The 23,512-nt window shown below is 39.7% G+C and overlaps 1 protein-coding gene and 1 long non-coding RNA gene across 2 annotated transcripts in view; one reads left to right on the forward strand and one right to left on the reverse strand.

Annotated features, from left to right (window-relative positions):
• Col24a1 (collagen type XXIV alpha 1 chain) overlaps nt 1-23,512 on the forward strand; it is a 271,849-nt gene that overhangs the window by 77,028 nt on the left and 171,309 nt on the right. Inside the window, 4 exon segments of the mRNA XM_052731052.1 lie at nt 60-104; nt 346-399; nt 609-662; nt 5,368-5,421. Coding sequence (XP_052587012.1) covers nt 60-104; nt 346-399; nt 609-662; nt 5,368-5,421 — 207 coding nt within the window.
• The window catches only part of LOC128105751 (uncharacterized), a 95,320-nt gene continuing 82,941 nt past the window's right edge, over nt 11,134-23,512 (reverse strand). Inside the window, exons 3-4 of the long non-coding RNA XR_008216482.1 lie at nt 21,097-21,220; nt 11,134-16,370 (exon numbers count right to left, since the gene is read on the reverse strand). This is a non-coding gene — a long non-coding RNA (uncharacterized LOC128105751). The remainder of the gene's footprint in view (nt 16,371-21,096; nt 21,221-23,512) is intronic.

The following is a 23,512-nucleotide window of genomic DNA, read 5'->3' on the forward strand; positions in this document are numbered from 1 at the left end:
ATTGCTATTTCTCTTTAACTTCTCCATGATGTCACAAAATATCACCTTTTGTATTTTAGGGCCTCTCAGGAAATAGAGGAGCACCTGGAATCAAAGGTGATAAGGTGACTTCAATATTATTAACATTTTCACAGAGATAATTCCTCCCCTCGGCTGGTTATTGTATTCATGTCAACAGAAATTATTAAATATTTTGGTTTTATTTATAAGGTCTAATTTGTACTATATTAGTTTTTCTAAGAAGTAGGGGAAATCATAGAGTTTTTCTTCTATAATGAATACTTGCCTTCCTGTGTATCACCATGCTTATAATGCATTGTCTCTCTGTGAAATTGTGCTTACTAGGGTGAACAAGGCATGGCAGGAGAGCCAGGAGAACCCGGGTATCCTGGAGACAAGGTACCTTTCACATCACTCATTTGATAAAAATGAAGAACTGAAAGCATTGATTCAAATAAAGGAGGAGTTATTATTTCAGCCATGCATTTTGTGAGGATATGGTATCAATATGATGTTTAATTCTAAAACACACCCATGAATATTTGTAGAAGTATACAACTAGAAAGTTTTCTTTACTATAACATTTTCCCTCTAATTTCTTCTTCTAGGGCACCATTGGGTCACCAGGACCACCAGGGATAAGAGGAAAGTCAGGACCTTCAGTAGGTTTGAACCTTCACTTTGCTTTTTGTGATAAGCACAGAGTCTTGGTGCTGTTAATGGTATTAGCAGGATGTATGGCATGAGGTGGATGCCTACTAGCCTCACATTCTCTTTCCTCAGTCTTAGGGGATAGCGGGCCCACAGGTTTTCAGCATGACTTCCATAGACTGATTCATACCCTGTGTCAACAACAAAGCCATAAAGAAAACAAGGAAAGCTTAAGTTAAAAATAGACCTCTGAATGTTTAAAATGGTAATGGTCTTACCTAAGCCTTATTCTTTAGGAAGTGCTAGGCATTGTTGTAAGGATTACATATCTGATTTAATAGTCACAACGATCCTATGAAGTTGGCACTATTTATTTTATAGATGAATGATATTAAGACAGAGAGTTAATTAACTTGCATGAGGTCCCATAGTCGGTCAGTGGACACCTGAGTGAACGTAGGTAATGAGGTATGCCACAGCCCAGACTCTCAATCATGGCGCCATGCTGATTTAGAGCTTCATATTTTAAGGCTGTTTTAAGATGTTAATACTTGCCAGGCAGTGGTGACATATACCTTTAATCCCAACACTCAGTAGGTTGATCTCTGAGTTCAAGACCAGCCTGGTCTACAGCGTGAGTTCCAGGACAGTCAAGGCTACACAAAGCAACCCTGTCTTAAAAAAGAAAAAAAAAAAAGTTAATGTTCTTTATAGCTATAAAAAAAAAGTATCATAGATAGAAAATTGGATGTAGAATTAAAGTTCACAATAAAATATTAAAATTACATTTTCCTGAGCACTTTATTGGACTCTCTCTAATTCTACCCCCTTCTCTCAGGAAGCAGGGATATGTTTCAGAATCTCACACAACCCATTTAGCACCTTGTGAATATTTCTCAGGAATTACTTAATCCAAAGAATACTTTTTACAGTTTGTCCAATGGCATGCCAATGGATGACTTATTTTTATTTTCCATTAATCTAATTAACCATGTGCCCGTCCACCCTGAAGTTGAATCTTGACAACTCAGCAGTTCATAATAGGGCAGGAGAGTCAGTCAAGATGACAGCTAACAGATTAAAGGAGCCTGAACTAAGCAACAGGGACTTCCTGGTGTCTGAGGTGAATGGTAAGGAAGACTATAGCCTTTCTTTTTCTTCCTTTTTTTGTATTTTGACGATTTTTAAAAATCCTTTGAAAGTCATAAGAAGTGGCAGATCACAGTTACCTAAGTCAGATAACTAAAAATAAGTCCAATATTATTGTCACATGCTCTACAGTTCGTATTATAAGAACACTGAAGTCAACTTCAGGCTCACATTAGGCTAATCATTGCTAAGTTGCTCAACCTCTGATCCAGTTTATACCATAGCATGCTTATAACAGGAGAAATGAGTAATGAGACTAAGAGATAACGACATGAGTTTAAGTCCCAGCTCTGACATTTGGCCTTCTATGACCTTGGGTATCTAATCATCACAATGCCCAATTTCTTGTGTTTAAGATGAAAGTCAGATTATATTATGCTTATGAATACTTCTCTAGTTTAAGAGAGGTAGACTTTACTGTGTATTGCCACTCTTTCTGTCTAAGCTAAAAGAAGTCTGTTTCACCTTTAACATACTAACTTAATATTTTTTTTCATAAAAGAAATCACAACAAATGCTAATAAAGTTTATTTCCGGTGAGGGATGAAAATGGTCTGAATGAGTTTTACTGACTCACTGTCCACCCTCCTTTACTATTCTAATAAAATAATTTAATGTCAGTGGGGATTCCATTACCAGGGAGATGGTTGACCTTTTGTAGTTTCACCAAACTTTGAGAAATATATGCTTTGAGCTCAAGACAGCTTAGACTCACAACTGACTTTAACAAACGCTGGGGATATGACTCGTTAAGTAAACTGTTGGCTGTGCAACAAGAGGACCCAAGTTCATGATCAACAGTGTTGTGTGTGTGTTTGTGATCTCAGTGATGGGAGGCTGAGAAAGGATGATCCTGGGGCTTGTTTGACCACCAGCCTACCCTACTAAGCAAGACCCAGGTCTCAATGTGGGACCCTGTCTCAAAAGATAAGGTGGATGATGCCTCAGAATGACACCCAAGATTGACCTGTGGCTTACACATACACACGCGTGCGCCTGCACGCGCACACACACGTGCATGTGCTCACTCATGCACACACATGCACACCTGTATGAACACACACATATGATATATTAATGAGAGAACTTTTTCTTTGGTGCCTAAACTCATTTCCATCTTACTAATACCAAGATATTTGGCCTGAAAACCTTCTCCAGTAAGGATAGGAGACTCCTATTTTATGAAAATTTTTTTACACAAAATCAATGGACTGACTTATTAAGAGAAAAACTGCCACACTTGGTGATGCAAGTTCATGTCTACCCAAAAGCTTTGTCTGCAGCCATGGAAGGAATGATTCTTGAGGCTGTCTTCCTCAGTCCCAGCTTGGGTTTTCTGTCATCTTAGGTTTTACTGGTTGCTCTGATTGCTTACAAGTGGATTTGAGCTATAACATGAAAGAATATTTTCCAGATGTAGGAATGGCCTGATGTGGAAGGTGTGTGCATTCTGGAACAGGGGAGGTTTTGTTCGGCAAGTTCAGAAATCAGGGAAAGCTACCACTCTGGAAGGGTCAGGAACCCTCCTCCCCCTGAGCGAGAGAAAAACAAAGACTATTGTAGCATTTTTGTTTACGTGTGTGTGTGTGTGTGTGTGTGTGTGTGTGTGTGTGTGTGTGTGTGTGTGTGTGTGGTGAGAGAGAGAGAGAGAGAGAGAGAGAGAGAGAGAGAGAGAGAGAGAGAGAGAGAGAGAGAGAACTCATAGGAGTCTTTTCTTTTTGTCTACCATGTGATTTCCCCAGCATGTTGAACTCAGGCTACAAGGCTTGGTGGCAAGTGCTTTGGCCACTGGGCCATCTTGCTGCCCCCTTAACATTTTTATACTGGAAGTTTCCTTATTGATAGAGATTTACTTGACACTGCACCATTCTGAAAGCTACTTGAAAATCTTCATAAAATATTTTATAAAGGAAAACTGACATCCACAGAAAGATGGTAACTTAAGTTTTATAAAACAAATAATTATTATGAAATATTAGTACAATTGCTCCCCAATTTCTTTTTTAACATTTCCTGGTCAGTTAAGTCAAAGGCCTGAGGATATGCTGTTTTTTCTTGGGTGCTTCGTTAGCGTCCTAATTGGTTTTGGCCACTAGAGGGCGCCAGTGAGACCCACCCCATCCCTAAGAGAGGCGCTTGTCCCTTTTAGACTTAAGACTCCTTGTACACTGACTCAGATGGATTACAAGTTTGTTTCTGCCACTCAAAAATGAGCCTTTGCCAGAACCGTCTGGATTCTAGTGTGGCAGTTGTTCTGAACCTCTCATGTCAGAGGCCTTAGCGCCGCGAAGGGAGCCAGTCAACATGGGAAGCTGCAGTCGTCGTCGGGAAATGGGTCCCCTCATGCTGTTTCCTGCAACTGATGTCATCTTAGGCCGAGTTTAATCAGATGACAAGCTCAGGTGGAGGCTTAGAGGAAAGGCAGGAAACTCAGCAGTTTTCCTATGAAAGCGAGAGGGCTTCATACTCCTTCTCCTGGTCTACACTGTTACCCTGGCAGCCCCGGTGCCTTCTCTGGCTTCGGGGCATACGCTCGCCCCTTCCATCTTCTGCCCAGCTTTACAGCTTCAGTATGAATATCAAAAGTGCCTTCTAAAGTGCTGAAACCAAGCCCTCAACATTTAATTCCAGGATCGGAGTGATCTGGGAATCGCAGGGAAAGCCAGGTGAGGAACACGGGCAGGAAGTGGACAGTCCGTCACTGTCGCTTTGGTTAATTAGTGCTCATGATCCTCCGGTGTGTCCTGGCTCTTCACTGTCCAGACACTATCTCCCTGAATCCTCACAATGACTCTGTAGCTTCGTCATTGTCCTTCTTGTCCTTTTGATGAGACAGGGGAGATTTAGAGACACCTAGCCGCAAGGGTTTCAGTCCAGGTGAATCACAATTATTCCATCAAGCCGCTTACAGTAGCAAAGAAGAGAGAAAGTTTCAGAAGTGCCCTAGGACTCTGATTATAAAATGCAAACCCTCTTCTAAAACTTCCCACTGCTGCTTTATCATCCTGTCTCTGGAGAAACATACACACATATATGTACACACACACATATATATATATACATGTGTATACACATACACACATACATGTTCACACATACGTGCCTGCACACACATGTGCATGCACATAAACAGACATGCACATACACATACATGCTCACATACACACATGCATGTACATGTATGCACATATACACACATATACGCACACATGGACATTTTCACACCTACACGTCTCTTGCCCGAGCCACCTGACTGGTGAATTTGTATAGCTAACATCAGCAGGTATGTATTGCACCACAGACATCAGATATAGGTAAGTTTCACGGTGACGTTGTGATGAGTGTGTGAAGTCTGAAGCCGGGGAAGGCGGCTGATACTCTCGGGCGTTGACAGGAAGTGATGGGAAGAGCGATCCGAAGACCTTACAAACTAAATCTCTGGAAAGTCGCCACAACTTTGTCTGACATGATGAATTAAATGCTGTTCAATTGCAAAATGCCAGATTCCACTTTCAGTTATGTTTATTGCATTAATATTCTTATTTTGATTTTTCCCTCCCCTTTTAGGGACAACCAGGTGACCCAGGACCCCAGGGACCATCTGGCCCTCCAGGACCAGAGGTAAATCATTGATTAAAAGATAATACATTTGAAACAAAAAATGATGAAAATTAAATTTCTTTTACAAAACATGCTTTTTGTGGGAAGCTTGAGACAGATTCTTTGTGAAGTTAACCTATGAAGAGCAGTTTAGATGACATTTACCCCATCAGGGATCCTAAGGAAACAGGAAATTGAATATGAATTGAAGTTCATGGGGCCAGAACACTTTCAAGCTTTGAATCCTTTTCAGAATGACAATGGGAATTTAATCTAAATTTATGTTTCATATGTGCTTAGCCAGAAGGTACATGTGTATAATGTTTTCCAGACCGCTGGCTTGTGAATGGGACCCTCACAGAGGGTCAGGTGTAGCTCATCCACTGGTGGATCACATGTCTTAGGATTTGGGAACATTTTGTATTCCAGGGTTTTTATTAGAGATGCAAACTCTGGACTCTCTGCATCTTTATTCTGATGAAATCCCAGCCGATTTGTCTTTTGTGCAATAGCTGGTCAGTGATACAGAGTTCAGAATTGTAAACAAAATTGGAGTCGTAAACTCCACAGAATTAGTAATATGAAATGCTTCCAATTCTTGCTAAATGCATGTATAATTTGGACTTCATATCTAGAATAAGTGCAATTAGGCTTATAGTAGACATATCAAGTTTGTTTGTATATTCCTTAAAATGTTGAGTTTGGCTTCAGGCTTGGTGTGGAACCACTCTCTTTCTTGAAAGCCTTCGTAGACCAGAAGCTCTGGGGGTAAAATGTTTTTGAATCATAGCATAAATTGCAGACACTGTGAGAGATAAAGTTTCTGCATTTTCTCTTAGCTTCATAAATACACCCCAAGTCTAACTCATAGTCACAGATGCAGCACAATGCCGAGAAAATAAGTTGACTTCTTATTAAGTAAACCAGAGTACTAACAACTCCCTAGGGGCGGAGCCCTAGGCAGCTTCCAGGACAGGCTTCTCCCTCTGTGCAGACTAGAGGTCTTAGCCCACAGCGACTCTTCAGGGTTTGGTGATTTCTTTTGTTAACTGATATTATTTTTTCTAATTTACAACACATTCATTAATGACAGATCAAAATCAAACATTACATTATACCTGGTTTTGTTGACAAGGAGGTAGTGGAGTGTGAAATGCAGCTGCATGTTGGTGCTGTCCTGGGAAGGACATTGTTTTGAGTGGGCAATTAAAGCTTGAGGTTAATAAAAGTTTGTTATTTATATGAACCTCTCCTCTTTTGTTCCATCAAGTTTAGTGGAAGCTTTTCTGGAACAAACAGGATTTGCCTGACTTCTTTCACCCAGGATGCAGAATCTAATTTCAATGTAATTATTTTGAATGAGTATTGTTCTTAGCCCACTTGCAAATTGCTGTAACTGAAGTTACAAGTAGCATCTGCCTTGGGGAGGGCTGCTCTGACTCTTGTATCACTGTTATTTTAATGACTTTCTTTTGCATAAAGTCTTTCCCTACTACCTCATCATCCAAAGATGTTCATTTTTCCTGTTTCTTTGAAATTTTGTCATTTTTCGTCAACAGTTAAAACATTGTCCTCGTTATCTTTAATTCCACATTGCTTATAAAAGGTCCCGACGGCTCACTGCTCTGTTCGTCTTCATCACCTGCTTTATTTTCCAGAGATGTTAGCGGTAGTCTCTCAAGAATTAGTACAAGGTCATTTGAGGCAATTTAACGATTACAGTGTCTTCTAGCTCATAAACACGTGTTCCATGTGAGCCTGGACATGAGGCGCTGTCTTGTAGCAGATGTGCTGGTGCTCTGGCTCTTACAGCCCCGCCCCTCCTGCCTTGCTCCCTGAGCCTTAGGTATACAGGTCATGTTGTTGGAAGCATCCATCGGTGATGGGCACCCAACAGTCTGTTGTTCTCTGCGTTTTGACTAGTTGTGGATTCCTGTGATGGTTTCCTCTGCCAGGAAAAGAAACTTCTTTGATGAGGAGTGAGAGCTGCACCTATCTATGAATACAAGGATGGGTATTTAAAATGCAGTTGGGACTTATACTCATTCTTCTGAACTTTAGACTTTTTTTTTATAATTGATTCCTAATGGGTTTCACACCATGTACCCTAATCCCATTCATCTCCCTGTCCCTTCATATGTGCCCTCTGCTCTTGCAACCTCCCCCCAGCAAAAAAAAAAAAAATAAAGTAAAATTTAAAACAAACAAACAAACAAAAAACTAACATAAAAAAAGCAAAAAAAAAAAAAAATTCACCAATGTCCTAGTGTGGAAGCTGTAGTGTGATGCAGTGAGTCACATAGTGTACTCTTTAGTCCACACATCTATACTTGTAAGTGTTCATTGCAATGAGTCATCAGTCTGGTTCGAGGCCCCTGGCTTCTGCTACACTGGGCCCTCCCTGGGACTCCTCCTGATTATCCTGTTGTTGCCTTGTGTCACAGAGATCCTGCAGCTTTGGGTCTGCAGGCCTGGCCCCTTCAGGTTTAGGCATGAATTTTAGACTCTTTAATGTAACTAGAGATTCAAGAATTTAAAGAATGTTTAATAGCAGATCAAAGCTAAAATGATTTTATTTTCATAATAGATGAATTTTCTCAGGTAAAAGTTCTTAGTTGTTAAGTTTATGTTTATCCCATAGGCTTCAAGTAAGAAAATGGACTTCTGAGACTTGAACTTTGTGAGATGTATGCATGACAACAGAGTAGATGGTTATAAAGGGGGGTTAAAGGGAGACTAATTAATCCCTCTAATTACTTAGAAGGATAAATGTGCTAGAGCCAAGGGTTAATGGTGAGGTTGAGTGGCCTCATCTGTGAAAGGTAAGGATGATTTCAATAGAAACACAGGAATATAATTTACAACATTTGAGCCACACAGTTCAGCTCATTTAACTCTTGAGAGAGGGCTATAACATAGTTTTTATATATTTGCTTGACTAGTTGAGCAAAAATGTGGATTATTATTCTAAAATAGAGACTAAAAGCAGAAGAAGGAAGAGAATTTCAAACAAAGATTTCTAATCAAGAAAATGGAATTCTGGGGCTTGATTGTTATTTTGAGATCATATTTTGAGTGCCAGGATTAGATGTGATGGAGGGGTCATATGAGTGCAATTGCCTGTGAGGCCAGAAGAGGGCGATGGAACTCTTGGAGTTGGAATTCAAAAGGGTTGTGAGCTCCTCACCATGGGTGCAGGGAATCCCACTCAAGTGCTCTGGAAGAACATCAACAGTTCTTCATTCCTGAGCCATCTCTCCAGCCCCTGGTTTATGCTTTTAGGAGGTCACTTTGAGATGCTGTGTGTACGTCAGAGAATGAGGAAAAAGAGCCCTGAGAACAGAGAGGTGATTTAATGTCAGTTAGCACAGCTTGATGGCACAGCACTAGGGGTCTGGACTAGACAAAGCACTTGTTCAGTCCAGTGGAAATTTAAGTTTTGACAATAAAACGGTGCCAGTTGTAGAACTGTGACTTTCTTTTCAACCACTCTGGACATCACCATCACATAAAGAACTTGGAAAGAAATCTAGATGCTTAGGGCCAGCCCCCACAGTACTGAGGTGGGTTCACTTAGGGTATCCCATGGGTGATTAACAGCAACAATAACCACATTTATGTGGTATATATACACAATGGAATTTTATTAAGCCATAAAATGAAATCATGACATTTGTAGGAAAATGGATGGTAATGGAAATTATTATCTTATGTGAACTACCCCAGACCTTGAGAGACAAATAGCACATTTTCTCTCATATGCAAATCCTAGATCTTTATTTTTATGTGTATGAGTGTGTGAGGGATAGGACAGGGAACTAGAGTCTAGACAATAGTAAGAGAGAAGTCTTAAGTGAAGGTTGAGGGGAAAGAAGAAGAGATGAAGAGAATTCTAGGATAAATGTAATATGAGAGCAGGGTGGAGGCTGTGGAGGGAGGCGGGGGCTAAGGGGAGTGTGGACAGATGAGCAAGAACCAAGTGTGGATGGAAATCGTACAGTGAAACTCATGACTCCGAGCGCTAATTTAAAAAGTAAAAACTATGATGAGAACAAACCCTTTTAATCTTCCTGCTCTTCATCACTGAAGTACCATTGTTTCAACAGAGTATAACTGGTGCCGAACCAGGAAGACATCAGGCTTTGGGGAGCGGCAGAGAATTCTTCCATTCTCTGGCTGGAAATTGTCTGCTCTGTGGTTCAGTAACCTTGTAAAATTATTGCTACCACTCAGTGCAGCAGAGCGTGGCACGGGGACAGCATTCTACAGTGTTTATAATATAAAGTAACGAAAGAAAGCCACTAATAAGCTCTGCTATGGAAGTCTTCCAGTTACCATTTAATCTGAGAGGAGCTGGAACAGGCCAGGAGAGAATAAACAACTCTTGGAGGGCAGGGTGAATTTGACCTAAAGGCAGAAATTTTATGGTAGCAAGAGGCTGTGAAGGATTCTCAGCTGGGACTGAGAGAAAGCAAACACCTTTGGCTGGATACCTTAGTTAACTCTACATTTGGGGAAGTATTAGTCATTTACTTTTTTAAGATTTTAGGTTTCATTTACTATGTATGTGCGTGCAGCTGACTGTGAGTGCCCTCGGTTACCAACAGAAAGTGTCAGATCCCCTGGAGCTGGAGTTACAGGTGGTTGTGAGTTGGCCAGGTTGGTGCCGGAACCAAACTCATGTCCTCTAGAAGAGTATCAAGCCCTCTAAAGCCCTCTCCTCAGTCCCTGGGTTTTATTATTTTAAACTTTTTTGAAACTTTCATATCTGTATACACTCCTCCCTTCCAACTCTTCCCCCACTCCCACAAAACATATCTCGCACCTGCCTCCCAACTTTATTCTCTCTCTCTCTCTCTCTCTCTCTCTCTCTCTCTCTCTCTCTCTCTCTCTCTCTCTCTCTCTCTCTCAGTTCTATGAGTCCAATTAGTGCTGTCCATATGCCCATGTGTGGAGTCATTCGCTTGGGCACCTTCCCCCAAAGAAAATTGACTCTCTGTCCCTTCAGCAGCCATCAACTGCCGCTGGCCTTCCAGCTATTATGGGGGTGAAGGACCCCCTCCTTCCTTAATGCTGGAACTTTCAACCCTCTTGACCTTGTGCAGGGCCACAGCTGCTGGGAACTCACGCATGTAACAGACATGTCACGGCAGAGGCCAGACTTTCCTAGCTCACCTCCACACAGCTATGACACAAGATATCAGGGAAAACAAAGTGGACTTGAGTTAGTGCAGTGAACTGTGCTATCCTTACACTGTTGCCCACATACAGGTTCCATGTTTGAAATAACAGGAGCTTTGTGGCATGTTTTAATGGCTAAGAGTCCCTTAGTTTCTCATCTTCAATATTTTCCTGTGTACACTTGAATTATTTTTCCCATGTAAAGTTTAGCATCAGTCTTATCTAGCTTCACTAAAAATGCCATCATTGTTTTTACTGGCTACAGTTTGCACTGATAGATTAAAAGAGCATTGATAAAATTATGCAAGTGAGTCATCCTCTCTAAGAACAATGCCTGTCTTTCATTTGCTCAAATCTCCTTTTCTATTTTTTGAGGAATATTTACAGTTTTTCCACATGGTAGTTTTGCACAATTCTTCTTAAATATGTTTCAATTTTATGATTTTTTAAGATTTACTTTTTAATTTTTTAATTTTTCTTCTTATTATTATTATTATAATTATTATTATTATTATTAGTATTAGTATTATTATTTTAACTTTAGTTCTTGGAGACGGGGTTTCTCTATGTAACCCTGGCTGAATTGGAACTCACTCTGTAGACCAGACTGGCCTCAATCTCAGAGATCCACCTGCCTCTACCTCCGAGTGCTGGGATTAAGGTGTGCACCAACACCACCTGGCTGCAATTTTATATTTTCAATGCAATTTTTTGGTGGAGTTTCTCTACCTTTATATTCACTAGTAGGCTTTTGCATATGCACATAAAGATAATTAATTTCCCAGTGTTATTTTAAATTTTGATACCTTACTATTTCTTCTGAGTTAGACTTACCACATCTTCCTAGGGCTTTGCCCCTGTGCCATCGTGTAATTTGCAAACCCACACTATTTGAGTTCTTGCCGATTCTTACACTTCTGACTCAAGTCTCATGCTGAATGGCTTCAGGAGGACACTAATACAGTGTCAGAGTTGGAAATACTGTACAACTTTGCCTGGCCCCTACGCTCCCTGGAAATGGAGTGGTTTCTCCTGATGTAAATTCAGGGATCAGGATTAAAGTATGTACATATTTGACTACATTAAAAAAGCTATCAATTTCTATTTTTTTAATTGGAAATGATCGTCACATTTGATTAAATATACATGCACATTATATGCATATTATGCATGTTATATCACTCAATGCTGTACATCTTAAGAGTTTAGACAAATTCATAATGGCACATCTCCATCATTGTAGTTTCATGAATAGTGTCATTGTCCTAAACCTCATCTGTAGTCTTCCTATTCATGTTAAAAACCATAGCAACTGGTTATCTTTGTATCGTCTCCATTGTTTGGGCAGTATGTCATGTGGGGTTGGAATTACAGTAGAAAGCATTTTGGATAGGCTTCTTCCCACTGTAATATACACTTGAGGTTATATTGCATTGTGATAAAGCTGTCATTCTGTTTTACTGAACTTGATCCTGTTTTCCTTTTGACCCATTGGTTGTTCACTTTTTTAATATTTAATGTTTATATGACAAGAAAATAATACTTTTGTCAGATGTAAGTTCTAGTCTACAAAAGCTTGCCCTACCTTTTTGCATATTTACATTTGCTGTATCTTTACTTATGTAGAGTCTACTTGATCTGCCTAAGTTCAAAAGAGGGACTACACCCTTGGCGATCCAGTTTTCCATGGTAGCACAATTGTTCTCCTCCTCTCCATCCTCCATGGCCACCTTATGCTTTCTCATCCTCAGCTGGTCTAGGCATCTCACTACACATCCCAGGAGGCCCCCAATTTTTATATGTTATTTCAAATTTTTCATTTTTCCTTCCTGTTTTATTGTGTAAAAGCCATCTCCTTGCATATGCTTCTCGAGGTCTGTTAGGCATGCTTGGAGAATGACTGTTCTTTCTGTTTGCTCATATATGGCCACAAGAAGTTCAAAGAGCCCCAGGGGCAGCCATAACTTTAAATTTTCCAGGAATTTGTGGTGTTTCTTGTTAAGAGAGACACTTTTGGATGCCAGGACCTCAGACCCTGTAGGGTCTAGGATTGTGTGACATGAAACATGAATCAATGTATCATTGAGAATTACAGTAAATAGAACCACACCTCCTCCAACTTCTTGGTCTCCTTATATCTTCACTATTTGAGGCAAAGTGCCTTGTAGAGTGTTTTTCATGAATACACCATGTGTCACTTTTGTGAAACCTTTAAAAGGCTGCTTCATTGTCCAATGGGAAAGGCTGCCTGTATGTTTCAAGACAGCTTAAGGTCAGAAGATTGTATCCTGGGTCCACTCTCCTATCATGTGAAGAAGGCTCTAATTCAGAGGCTGGATCTGTGGAATTAGATGCTATGGATTAGGCATTCTGTATAGCAGAGTAGAAGCTCCAAGTGCAGTAGAAGCAAATGGTGCCCATTGTCTGTGAAGACACTGATAACACTGAAATGGCAAGGGACCAAGTGTAATACACTTGTCACTAAGTGGCTAGTTGGCTTTCTGGGGGAATGGTGATGTATTGGCAAATGTGTTTGTCTCTACTGCTGGCAGTTTGGATTAACATCATCATCAGTAACTGTTATCCAGCTTGGCAAAGGGAAGTCCATCTTTCAGACCGACCAACGTATAGCCCATGTCTTTCTTACCTTGTCTGTTTTCCTCAGACGCTACCCAATCTAGTCTGAAGGTTGCCAGTGACAAAAGGCTAGCCAATGTCAGTTAGATGAGACATTGTGTGCCCTTGATTCTTAGTTGGTTTTGACGTGTACTTCCTAGTGGGCCTCAGTATGTGATACAAAATCCTTTGCCCTTAGTGTAACTGACCTACATATCCCTTCTATGGCTGTAGCTATTTCCTCTTTTCTTCTCTTCTACGTCTCTTCTACCTGGACCTTTGAGCTCTCCATCCCACCTGAGGTCATGTCTCTCCAGGAAAAGAATGACCTGCCGACCTGTTCACAGATCTTGTTAAGCAATTCTGTCCTCCCTGCTGTAACTCGGGATGCCCACAGTTGTGTCATGAAGTTGCTGTTCATCTCCAGCTGACAACCACTGAAGCTAACCCACAGCAGATCATGCTCAGCCTCTTTTCCTGCTCCATCTGGGTACATAAGTCCCGCCTTTCTATCGCAACATGTACTGTCTTGTGTAAAAGACAATCTGATGCATCTCTGAGAGCTAACCTGGAAGTCTGGGCTATCTCCACATGCAGTTTTCTTGTGCCCTCCCCCTCGACCTGTTTGTATTCAATTGTGGTTATAGAATTTTCCATCTCAATTTGTGTCTTGGCAGTTCCCATTGAATTCAGGAAATACTGGGAAGTTTTGGGTGTAGATTCAGTTGATTCTTCAAGGGTCAAGCACTCTTGCTCTACCAAGACCTACTGACACCAAGAGTTATTTCCCAACAATCTTATTATTTTCAGCTGTGGATTACATGACTTCACTCTTGACTCCTGAAGGTAGCACACTTCTCTTGCTGAAGATTGTTGTGAGCTGTATTGTCTCTGTCTGCATCTTCCACTTCTCTAATGCTGCAGGGTCTTCAGGAATGCTGCGCTGACACAGAGATGCATGGGGTTCCCCTTGAACTGGCAATCTTCAGAGTACTCAGTATATGGAAAACAGTGGCTTTCCTACATATAGATATTTTTGATCTCAGAGTTCAAAGTGGCCTATCCTTCCTTTTGGTGACACAATGTATAATATTGTGCTTAATTTGTCCTGTAGGAGACAGTGCAGTACATTCATAGTCACTGGACTCATAAGACCTCAGAGAACTGGCCATCCCTTGAAACTTACTGAAGTTTATTCTCACTATCTGGAGTATTCTTCATTCAGTATGATGTTATATGTTTAGTGGGTTGGGGTGTTGTTATGTAGCATATTCTTATAGTGCAGACCCCTTCAGACGGTATTATTATAGCAGAAGTCTAGGAACACAGGAAAGCTTTAAGTGACTATTTTCTAACCCACATAAACACAAACTTTTCATTTTCTGTTATAATTATAAAGGAAAAGAATACATTTGCTAAATCAGTAACTACACAGCAAAGATGGGAAGTCTTAGTAATCTGTTGTCACAATGACACTACATCTGACCCAGCAGCTGCAACTGAGGCTGTGGTAAACTCTTGTCACTTTCTGGTGAAATAAACAATGTTCTAATAGCAACCTCCATCCCTGTATCTTTTAGGTCTTTGATGACAATGTTGACCTCTGATGTCCTCCTCATCCTTATCCAATACATGTATGCATGCATGTGTGGACACATACACACCAAATATAAATATATATGACTAAAAAGTATGAAAATGTGTGTTATTGACTGATTCTCAAAACTCAGAGTTCCACCAGACTCCTGTCTTTTAGCCTTCTCTTTAGATAATCTAATATGTTGTTCATTTCCAATAGATCTTTTAGGAATAATCACTAAAAATCGAATTCTGAGGTTAATTAAATTATGTCCTATCTTCAAGTAATTTATGTTTTAGAAATTAGTGGTCAATATTCTCCCTTTGTATTTAATATTTGATAAAATGAAAATTAAATAGCAAACCATTCCTTGAGAGACTAGGAACATACTAGTCTTTAGAGAAAATTGTAGTTTTGGTAAAAAAAAAAAATTATTTCTTTCCTGAGCCTCCCCATCTCTCCCTTCTATCTCTGTTCTCTCTTGGGCATGGATTCTCAGCCTCCCAATCTCTTCCTCTATCTCTGTTCTCTCTTGGGCATGGATTCTTAGCCTCCCAATCTCTCCCTCTATCTCTGTTCTCTCTTGGGCATGTATTCTTAGCCTCCCAATCTCTCCCTCTATCTCTGTTCTCTCTTGGGCATGGATTCTTAGCCTCCAAATCTGTCCCTCTATCTCTGTTCTCTCTTAGGCATAGTTTCTTAGCCATCTCAAACAACCACCATGCTCTTTTCCTTTATATAATTTGCCCTTCAGTTATAGCCTGTTTTTAGTGAAGGACCAGATAAAGAGGTTTCATTCTGAGCAGTTAATGATTGATATTTAAAAGTGATGTATTTCCCTGTCAAAGACATCTCCATTTCAACTTGGAATGGTCACCTGAAACTAAGATAACAAAAGTCTCTGATTATCCCATCCCCAGTGTCACATATTGAGCAAGGGAAAGTCCGTGGATGACTGGAAAATTCAATACTCCTGAAGTTAATCATATCATGAGACCAGGTATCTGCTCAAGGACTGGCCAACAGTTCTTACTAGTTCCTTCCAGACAGGAAGCTCTGAGTCCTAGGTGTAGTTGATGAAAGGTAAGAGTTCGGAAGCCGTCATGAGTGTTGGTATTTGCCATCAGCATACATGGGAACTGCCCCTTGATAAAGGTTATCTGGATAAAAATCCCCTTAAAACGCTCAAAACATATCTGTTCTTAATGTTTGACTTAGTTCCTTCAAGTTATGAAGCCACTGTAATAATGACATGGAGATCTGTGCATTTCTGTTCCTCATAGAGTAGTATTACAGGTATGCTTTTAATAGAAATATATGTGATATTCAGGAAATTTTGCAGTTTCTCTAGGCATAGTAGCATCAATCTTCAGCACAGCTCACACACAGGCTCTAAGATGGTAGCAGGAGAGTGAGGGTGTTTGTTGATTCAGCTGTTAAGTCCCCTGGGCTGTTGCTCTTGCCAAGTATTTGAGTTTGTGATGCTGGTTTTAGTAAGTGGGGCCAGCTACTTATCACAAAAGTGAGTAAAGACCACTAATCCAGGAACGGGGCCAAGTAGTGGGTCCTCTTTGTCCATCCGGGTGGTCTTCATCTGAAACCAAGAATAATTTGTCAAGTCTGTTCATATCAAATAGAGGCATTCTATTGCATGTTCATTTCACCGTTTCAATAGACTCAACTAGAACAAGCCAGCACCAGCCTGTGGCTACTATGTTAATGATTATATTCATGTAATGGAGTCCTTTCACTTAAGTCAATTACTTCCTTGATATCTTTGATGATTTGGATTTGATTAAGAATTTTTTTCTTTAGTTGTCATTTTTAAAATGGTGCTAATAGAGACTAGGGAGATAGCTCAGTGGTTAGGAATGCATGCTACTCTTTCAGGGAACCTGTGTTCTGTTTCCAGGACCTACAAAGAGCAGCTTATAATCAACTTTCTGTAATTCCAGTTCCAGAGGATCCAATGCCCTCTTCCATCTTCTGTGTGCACTGCACTCACATCCTCATACCCACAGTGTGTTTGTGTATGTGTGTACGTGTGCATGTGTGTGTGCACACACACACACACATGATTAAAGTGGTATTAAAAGAGTACATGCGATTAAATCAGCAAATAAAAATATATTTATTGAGTTTCGACTATGCCCTTAGCTATACCCAATGAATATTGCAGAATATATTTCAACATATCACCCATACTTTGAAAAAGATGCATATTCTGGTTGGGAAAAGTATGATATACACAGGAGTGGAAGATTCATGTGAGAAATAAATGAGTAGTTGTTATGTTGGAGGAATAAAGTTAGTTGAGGTACAACTATCTCCCTTATGAGCACACATTGTACCGGAATGGAGAAACATACTCTTGATCATGATATAGCATGCCTGGTACTCAATAGCCATCGGGATGGCTATTCTTAGCTGGCGATGGCTATTAGTTGTCAATGATAATTCCACATCTGAAATTAACTAACGCCCAAGTGGCTAGGCATACCTACGAGGGATTTTAATTAATTAAATCATTTGAAGTGAGAAGACCTACTTTTAATCCAGATCTTTTGAGGTAGGAAGATCCACCTTTAACCTGGGCCACACTTTTGGTGGTAGCCTAAATAAAGGACATGGAAGAAGGAAGCTTGCTCTCTCTTTGCTTGCTTGCTTTCGCTCTTGCTAGTGTATCCATTCATTTGCTAGCATTAGAGCCTACCTCATCAGGATTCCAGCATATTCTGAAGATGACATCCAACCTCATGGACTGAACAACTAGTGGATTCTTGGACCTTCCATTGGTAAACAGCCATTGTTAGACTACAGTCTGTAAGCCATTCTAACAAATCATATATATATATGTGTGTGTGTGTGTGTGTGTGTGTGTGTGTGTGTGTGTGTGTGTGTGTATTTGTGTATGTATGTGTGTGTGTGTTCCTTTAAAGCAGTTTTCAACCTTCCTAAAGCTGAGACCCTTTAATACAGTTCCTCACCTTGTGATGACTCCAACCATAAAATTATTTATGTTGCAACTTCATAACTGTAATTTTGCTACTGTTATGAGTTGTAATATAAATATCTGATATGTAGGATATCTGATATGCAACCCCTGTGAAAGGGTTATTTAACTCCCACAGGGGTCACGACCCACAGGTTGAGAACTCCTGCTCTAAAGGACTCTGACTAGCACACCATATTAACAAAGACCTACAAGATTTAAACACACTACCAAATCTAGCTGAGGCAAACCCTGAGGGGCATCATAGACCACATGGCATTGAACTGGCAATATAGTGCATGGTTGTAGAAAGTGGAGCTGGTATATTCTTCTCAATGAGGCCTAAATGTATGTCTATGTAGTTCAAAAAGCAATAAATTTATTTGAAAAGGAAAACAAAAGAGAATATGAAGCTGTGGGCCCTAGGTCCATGACTGCCTCCAGCATTATAAATGGGCTTTGTTTTGCTGCACACACACACACCCTGTCTGACACTAAAATGTTCATGCATGAAAGGAGACTTTCTTTAGGATAAAGTCTTCAGAATGTATTTCCATGAAGCCAAGACTTTTTCCCAAGAGTGCACTCAGTGACAAGAACAGTGTCTGGTACATTCAGTTGTGTTAAAGTGGACAGACTGATGCTCACTAATTAAAACAGCAGAGAAATTCCTAATGAGTCAGGTAGATGGCAGATATTGAGTGTCTATAAATATATTTTTCTAAATACATGAATAAAATAGTGATCATGCTGTTGTTACCTGTGAAATAATTCAAAACCCAAGCTTCACTGAGTTTTACCTGGGAAGAAGTTCAGGGAAATAAATCTTAAGGTTTTTTTTTTCCTTAAAGGTCTTTTAATCATTACAAACCTGGGTACCATGACAGCATGACTACCTAAGCCATCCAATCCTAGCTGCCCCCCTTGAAGTATAATTGGCATATAACAAATTGCATACATTTAAATTAAACAATTCAACTTTTTTCCCTGGTACGGGGTCTTCTATAGCCTAGGCTGGCCATGAATTCACTATGTAGCTAAGGATAGCCTCAACTCCACATCTTCCTGCCTCCACCTCCTAAGTTTTGAGATTATAGCCATGCACCACTGCGCCTGAAAAATTACATGGTTCAAGTTTTGACATAAGAGTAAATCATGAAAACATCATCAAAACCAAGTGAATGGAGATATAACCCATCTTCAAACCCCTCGTTTTCCTCACTTGCCTTTACAGTCATTTTCTATCCTTGCATTTCCTCCAAGCCGACTATATTCTATCTGCCTTTTGTCACTATTGATTATGAATTCCTAAATAGCAAGTAACAAACAGAGTGGTTTGTTTTAAAATTGTAGGTTTGATATAGCTTTGTGTGACCTTTACAAGAATACATGTGGACTTCCTGTCTGGCCTTGTCGGTGCCTTTAAGAGCGATATCAAAGATACATGGATGCTCTGTGGAACTGGGGACGGATGTGGATCGATATCACAGATGTGTGGATGCTCTGTGAAACTGGGGACGGGTGTGGAGCGATATCACAGATGCATGAACACTCTGTGGAACTGGGGATGGATGTGTTGCATCATAAGGAATTACATTGTCTGTTGTTTGAGAACTTTCTCTGCGGGGCTTTCATGATGCTGAACATATGGGAGTCAGCTGCAATGTTTTCTGCTCCAATACATGGAATTGCTCAAAGAAGAAAATGTATGATGAGGAGTAATCAATTGCAAAACTTTTCAAAAATCTCATAACGAAAACAATCTGGTTCTGAAGGCATTTTAGGTCTAAAACAGCAAAGGGAGGATGAAAGAGAACCAGATATCTCAATGGGGTCTTTACTTTGCATTTCTCTTGGCAGAAGCCAAGATTTTCTACATGTGGTTTTTCCTGAAGACAGAGAAGCTCCTCCGTTAGCAGCTGCCCCCTGCTCTACACTTGAGTTTGGTTCCTATAGTTTACCAGGAAAACAACTTTATTACTTTTGCCCTTTCCAATGCTTTGTTGGTATTAACTTTTGGATGACTTATTCTTATTCAGAAACAGTCAGTTTAATCCTTCACTTAATATCTTTACTTCCCTGCTTGGAGTCACCGTATTTGCTGACATGACGCATGTTTCCTAAAATGCAGAGGAACAAAATCCTATGACTGGATCCTGGGTGTCTGCTCAAATCAAATAGCCACTCACAGGCCCCCGCTCTCCTGCTGGGTTTGCTCCTTCTCCTTTGAGTATGTAAGGCTGAAATCCTCTCCAGAGAAGCTATGCTAAGTTTTTTGTCTTTGTGCTTATTTAAGACAGAGGGTAACTTTTGAAACTATGTAACTGTATAATTATCTAAACTAGAATTAGTGAGGCTGGGTCATGGAGCAGTTGAGAAAGTGCTTGTGCTGAAAGCTTCAGAACCCGAGTTTGATCTCCAGAACTCATGGAGAATCTCTGGGGCTCTCTCGAGTTTGATCTTCAGAACTCATGGAGAATCTCTGGGGCTCTCTCGAGTTTGATCTTCAGAACTCATGGAGAATCTCTGGGGCTCTCTCGAGTTTGATCTTCAGAACTCATGGAGAATCTCTGGGGCTCTCTGCCAACCTAGTTTACTCTACAGGTTCCAGGCCAATAAGAAATCCAGTCTCTAAAGAACAGGTGGATGACACCTGTGAAGGGTGTGCAAAGGTGTCTGCTGGCCACTCACATGTGCGCAAACATGTGTAACATTTGTTTACACTGACACACAAGAGGATTCATTTTTAATTTGGCATCAGTTCAGACTATTAAACGTTTCTTTAGTGTACTCTACACATAACAGCTAACAGACTAGGCTTTACCTAACCTCCTTGTACAAATTCATAATCTACATGTTGCTTTTATCAATTTTATTTCGTGACTGTTTTCTTAAATAAAATACTTCATTCATATCTACTAGCTTTAAATTTCAAAGCTACTCAGAAGATAAGTACAATCCTTATCATACTGTGTTCTGTGTATTTAAAACACAACAGGAGTAGCAAGTAACATCTATAGGAATTAAACATTTCAATGGTATTTAATAGTCTAAATATCATCTAGAACAATTTATAATATTTTAAAGTACCATGACAAATAACAGAAAATCCCAAGTTATCCAAAATACACTTTGTTTTCGAGCTATTATTATAATCAAGTATACTACTTACCTCAAAAATAAGGTAAAGTTTATCCAAACCTAAAGTCTATTGATCTTACCCGAGGACTAATTCAGTGAGTGAATTTTTCCTTTTCCAAAGATGTTCACCTCGTAGCACACGGTTGCCTACCACACAAACAGTTATATAAATACCTGCATTAATTACCTTTCCTGTTGCTATCATAAAAATACTCCAACAAAAGCAACTTATGGAAGAAAGGATAATTTGGGCTCCCAGTTCAAGGATACAGTTCATCATGTCAGAGAAGCCATGGGTAGCCATATTGCACCTGAAAGACATAATAATTATCATGCTTAGCTGGCATCCTCCTTTCTATGGAGTCTAGGACCCAGGCCTATGGAATGGTGTTGCCCACAGTGGAGGTGGTTCTCTCCACCTCAGTTAACCTAATCAAGATAATCCTTCACAAGCATGCCCAGAGGCTAACCAAAATATCCCTCACAAGGTGTTCTCGGAGCGATGTCTCCTAGGTGATTCCAGATACTGTGAAGACAATGATCAGTATTATCCATCACAGTACTCAATACCAGTTCCTTAAACAACAACAAAGATTTATTGAGGTATACAATTGGTATGGAATAAAATCCAAATATTTAAAATATCCAATTGAATAATTTTCATTTATGGATAATTTATGATATCATCATTGAGTCAAAACAACAGATGTATTTACCAAAGCCAGCAATTGCATCTTTATAATTTTTTATTTTTTATTTTTCTTCTATTCTTCCTGCCCTTTTTCTTCATAGGATACCTTTTTCATCACTCTACATTAATACAATTTTCCAAAGTATTCTTACAAATGACTCATAGTTTATGCTCTTCTTTTGTCTGGCTTTTTTCACTTAGCATAAGACCCTTGGGGTTCATACAGTTCGTTCCGTCTTGTGATTGATCTTCATTAACTCAGCCATTAGATTTACTTTTGTTTGTTATTTATCCACTTGTAATTTTTAATTGAAGAAATATAGAGCTTAATAAAAAGCAGAAATATATTAGCCCTATTGGAAAGCTACTCAAAATGTCAATGTGAGCCATAAAATGCCATATATTTACCTTACTAAGAAACTGGTTTTTTGAGCTTTTGGCTACCACTAAGTAAGAAGGCAGTATTTCACTTTTATGATTTCCTAGGAAATGAATATAATCTGCTAGTGCCTTGGTTCCCAGGTTTTGCTATAAAAATGCATGTGAATTAGTCTCCAGCCTTGAGTGATTAGAGAATAATAAAATTTTGTTTTTACTGGAGAGAACACGGAATCACTCTCTGTACAGCAAACAGATGTGAAGGCTCTGAAAATAGAAGCCACATTTGCACTCATTATTTTTAAAGCTACTTCATTTTTCTGCTTCTCAGAAACAATTTTGATCAGACTTTCTGTTAAGAAAGCACCAGAAGTCAGGCTGTTCCTCCCCCTCCTTCCCCTCTCCTTTCTCCTCCTCCCCTTTCCCCCCTCCCTCTCCTCCCTCTCCTCCTCACTAAGGAGGTATCATGCTTTCAAGTGTGATGTAAAGACTTAACAGAAACAGTGAAGCTGTTTGTGGGAGGAACATCTTCTGACTTGTTAATGTTATTTTAAATTTAAAGCAATGAGTCAAGACATCCTTACCAGATTTTTGTTCCTTATTTTTCTTATTGTAGATTTGTCTGCCACTATGATTCTTAAAATTAAGTTTTGACCCTAAGGATATACTTTAATTTTTTAGTGTGTAAAGTCTCTGACATTTCACTGTTTGGCATATATATCCATGTCCCATCGTTGGCTTTACAGATTGAGCAGTACATTTAAACATTAAAAGTTCCTTTCTGGTTGTTATCATTAAAACTCAGCTGATCCAGTTAACTCTGTTTTTTAATGTATTATTTAAATGGCAAGCCCTTTACTTGGAAGTAGTCCAGCTATGAATATTTAAAATAATGAAAATGGTTTTTGGCCAATTTTCTAAGCTTGCCCATGTGGGAAGGAATAGGGTTTTTTTTCCTATTAATAATTGTGCTGACATGCTTCTAAGATTTTCAGTAAACTCTTAATTTTGAAACATTTGACTTGCTTAACTCTAGTATGAGGTTTGAGCTGGTGACCTCTTTTGTCCCGTTCTCTTTGTCTGTCCTACCTCATGTCTTTTCATGTATCCTGTTGATATTTGGGCCCACAAAGGGTGCAGGTGCAGGTGCGCACATATCAAACACCCCATGTTGAACTGGGATTACCTCACTAATTTTGTTAGTTTTATTGTAAAATAAGTCACAACCACAAGATACTGTACAACAAATGTGTATCACACACGCATTTCAGACAGATTTCCTTGTAAGTACTGTTAGGTTAGAGTAGAAATGCTTGCTGGCACCCAAAGCCTTCTTGGGTCTTGCTTTTGTTTTTAAATTTGCTGTGTCTTTCAGTCTCCAAGTTCACTCGCCATTCTTCTCTCCCATATAATTTAGCTATGAAGCGCCCAGCCACTTGACTTACAGATTCTTCCACAGTCTGTGTTGATTATAGTCCCATGGTGTAGTTTTGCATGTTCCTTGATTTGTGTTTTTCTTGAAAATTGCTAGTCT

The sequence above is a fragment of the Peromyscus californicus genome, unplaced genomic scaffold (genome assembly GCF_007827085.1).
Source record: "Peromyscus californicus insignis strain IS unplaced genomic scaffold, ASM782708v3 Scaffold_9__1_contigs__length_137607984, whole genome shotgun sequence".
In the NCBI taxonomy this organism is placed as follows: Eukaryota; Metazoa; Chordata; class Mammalia; order Rodentia; family Cricetidae; genus Peromyscus; species Peromyscus californicus.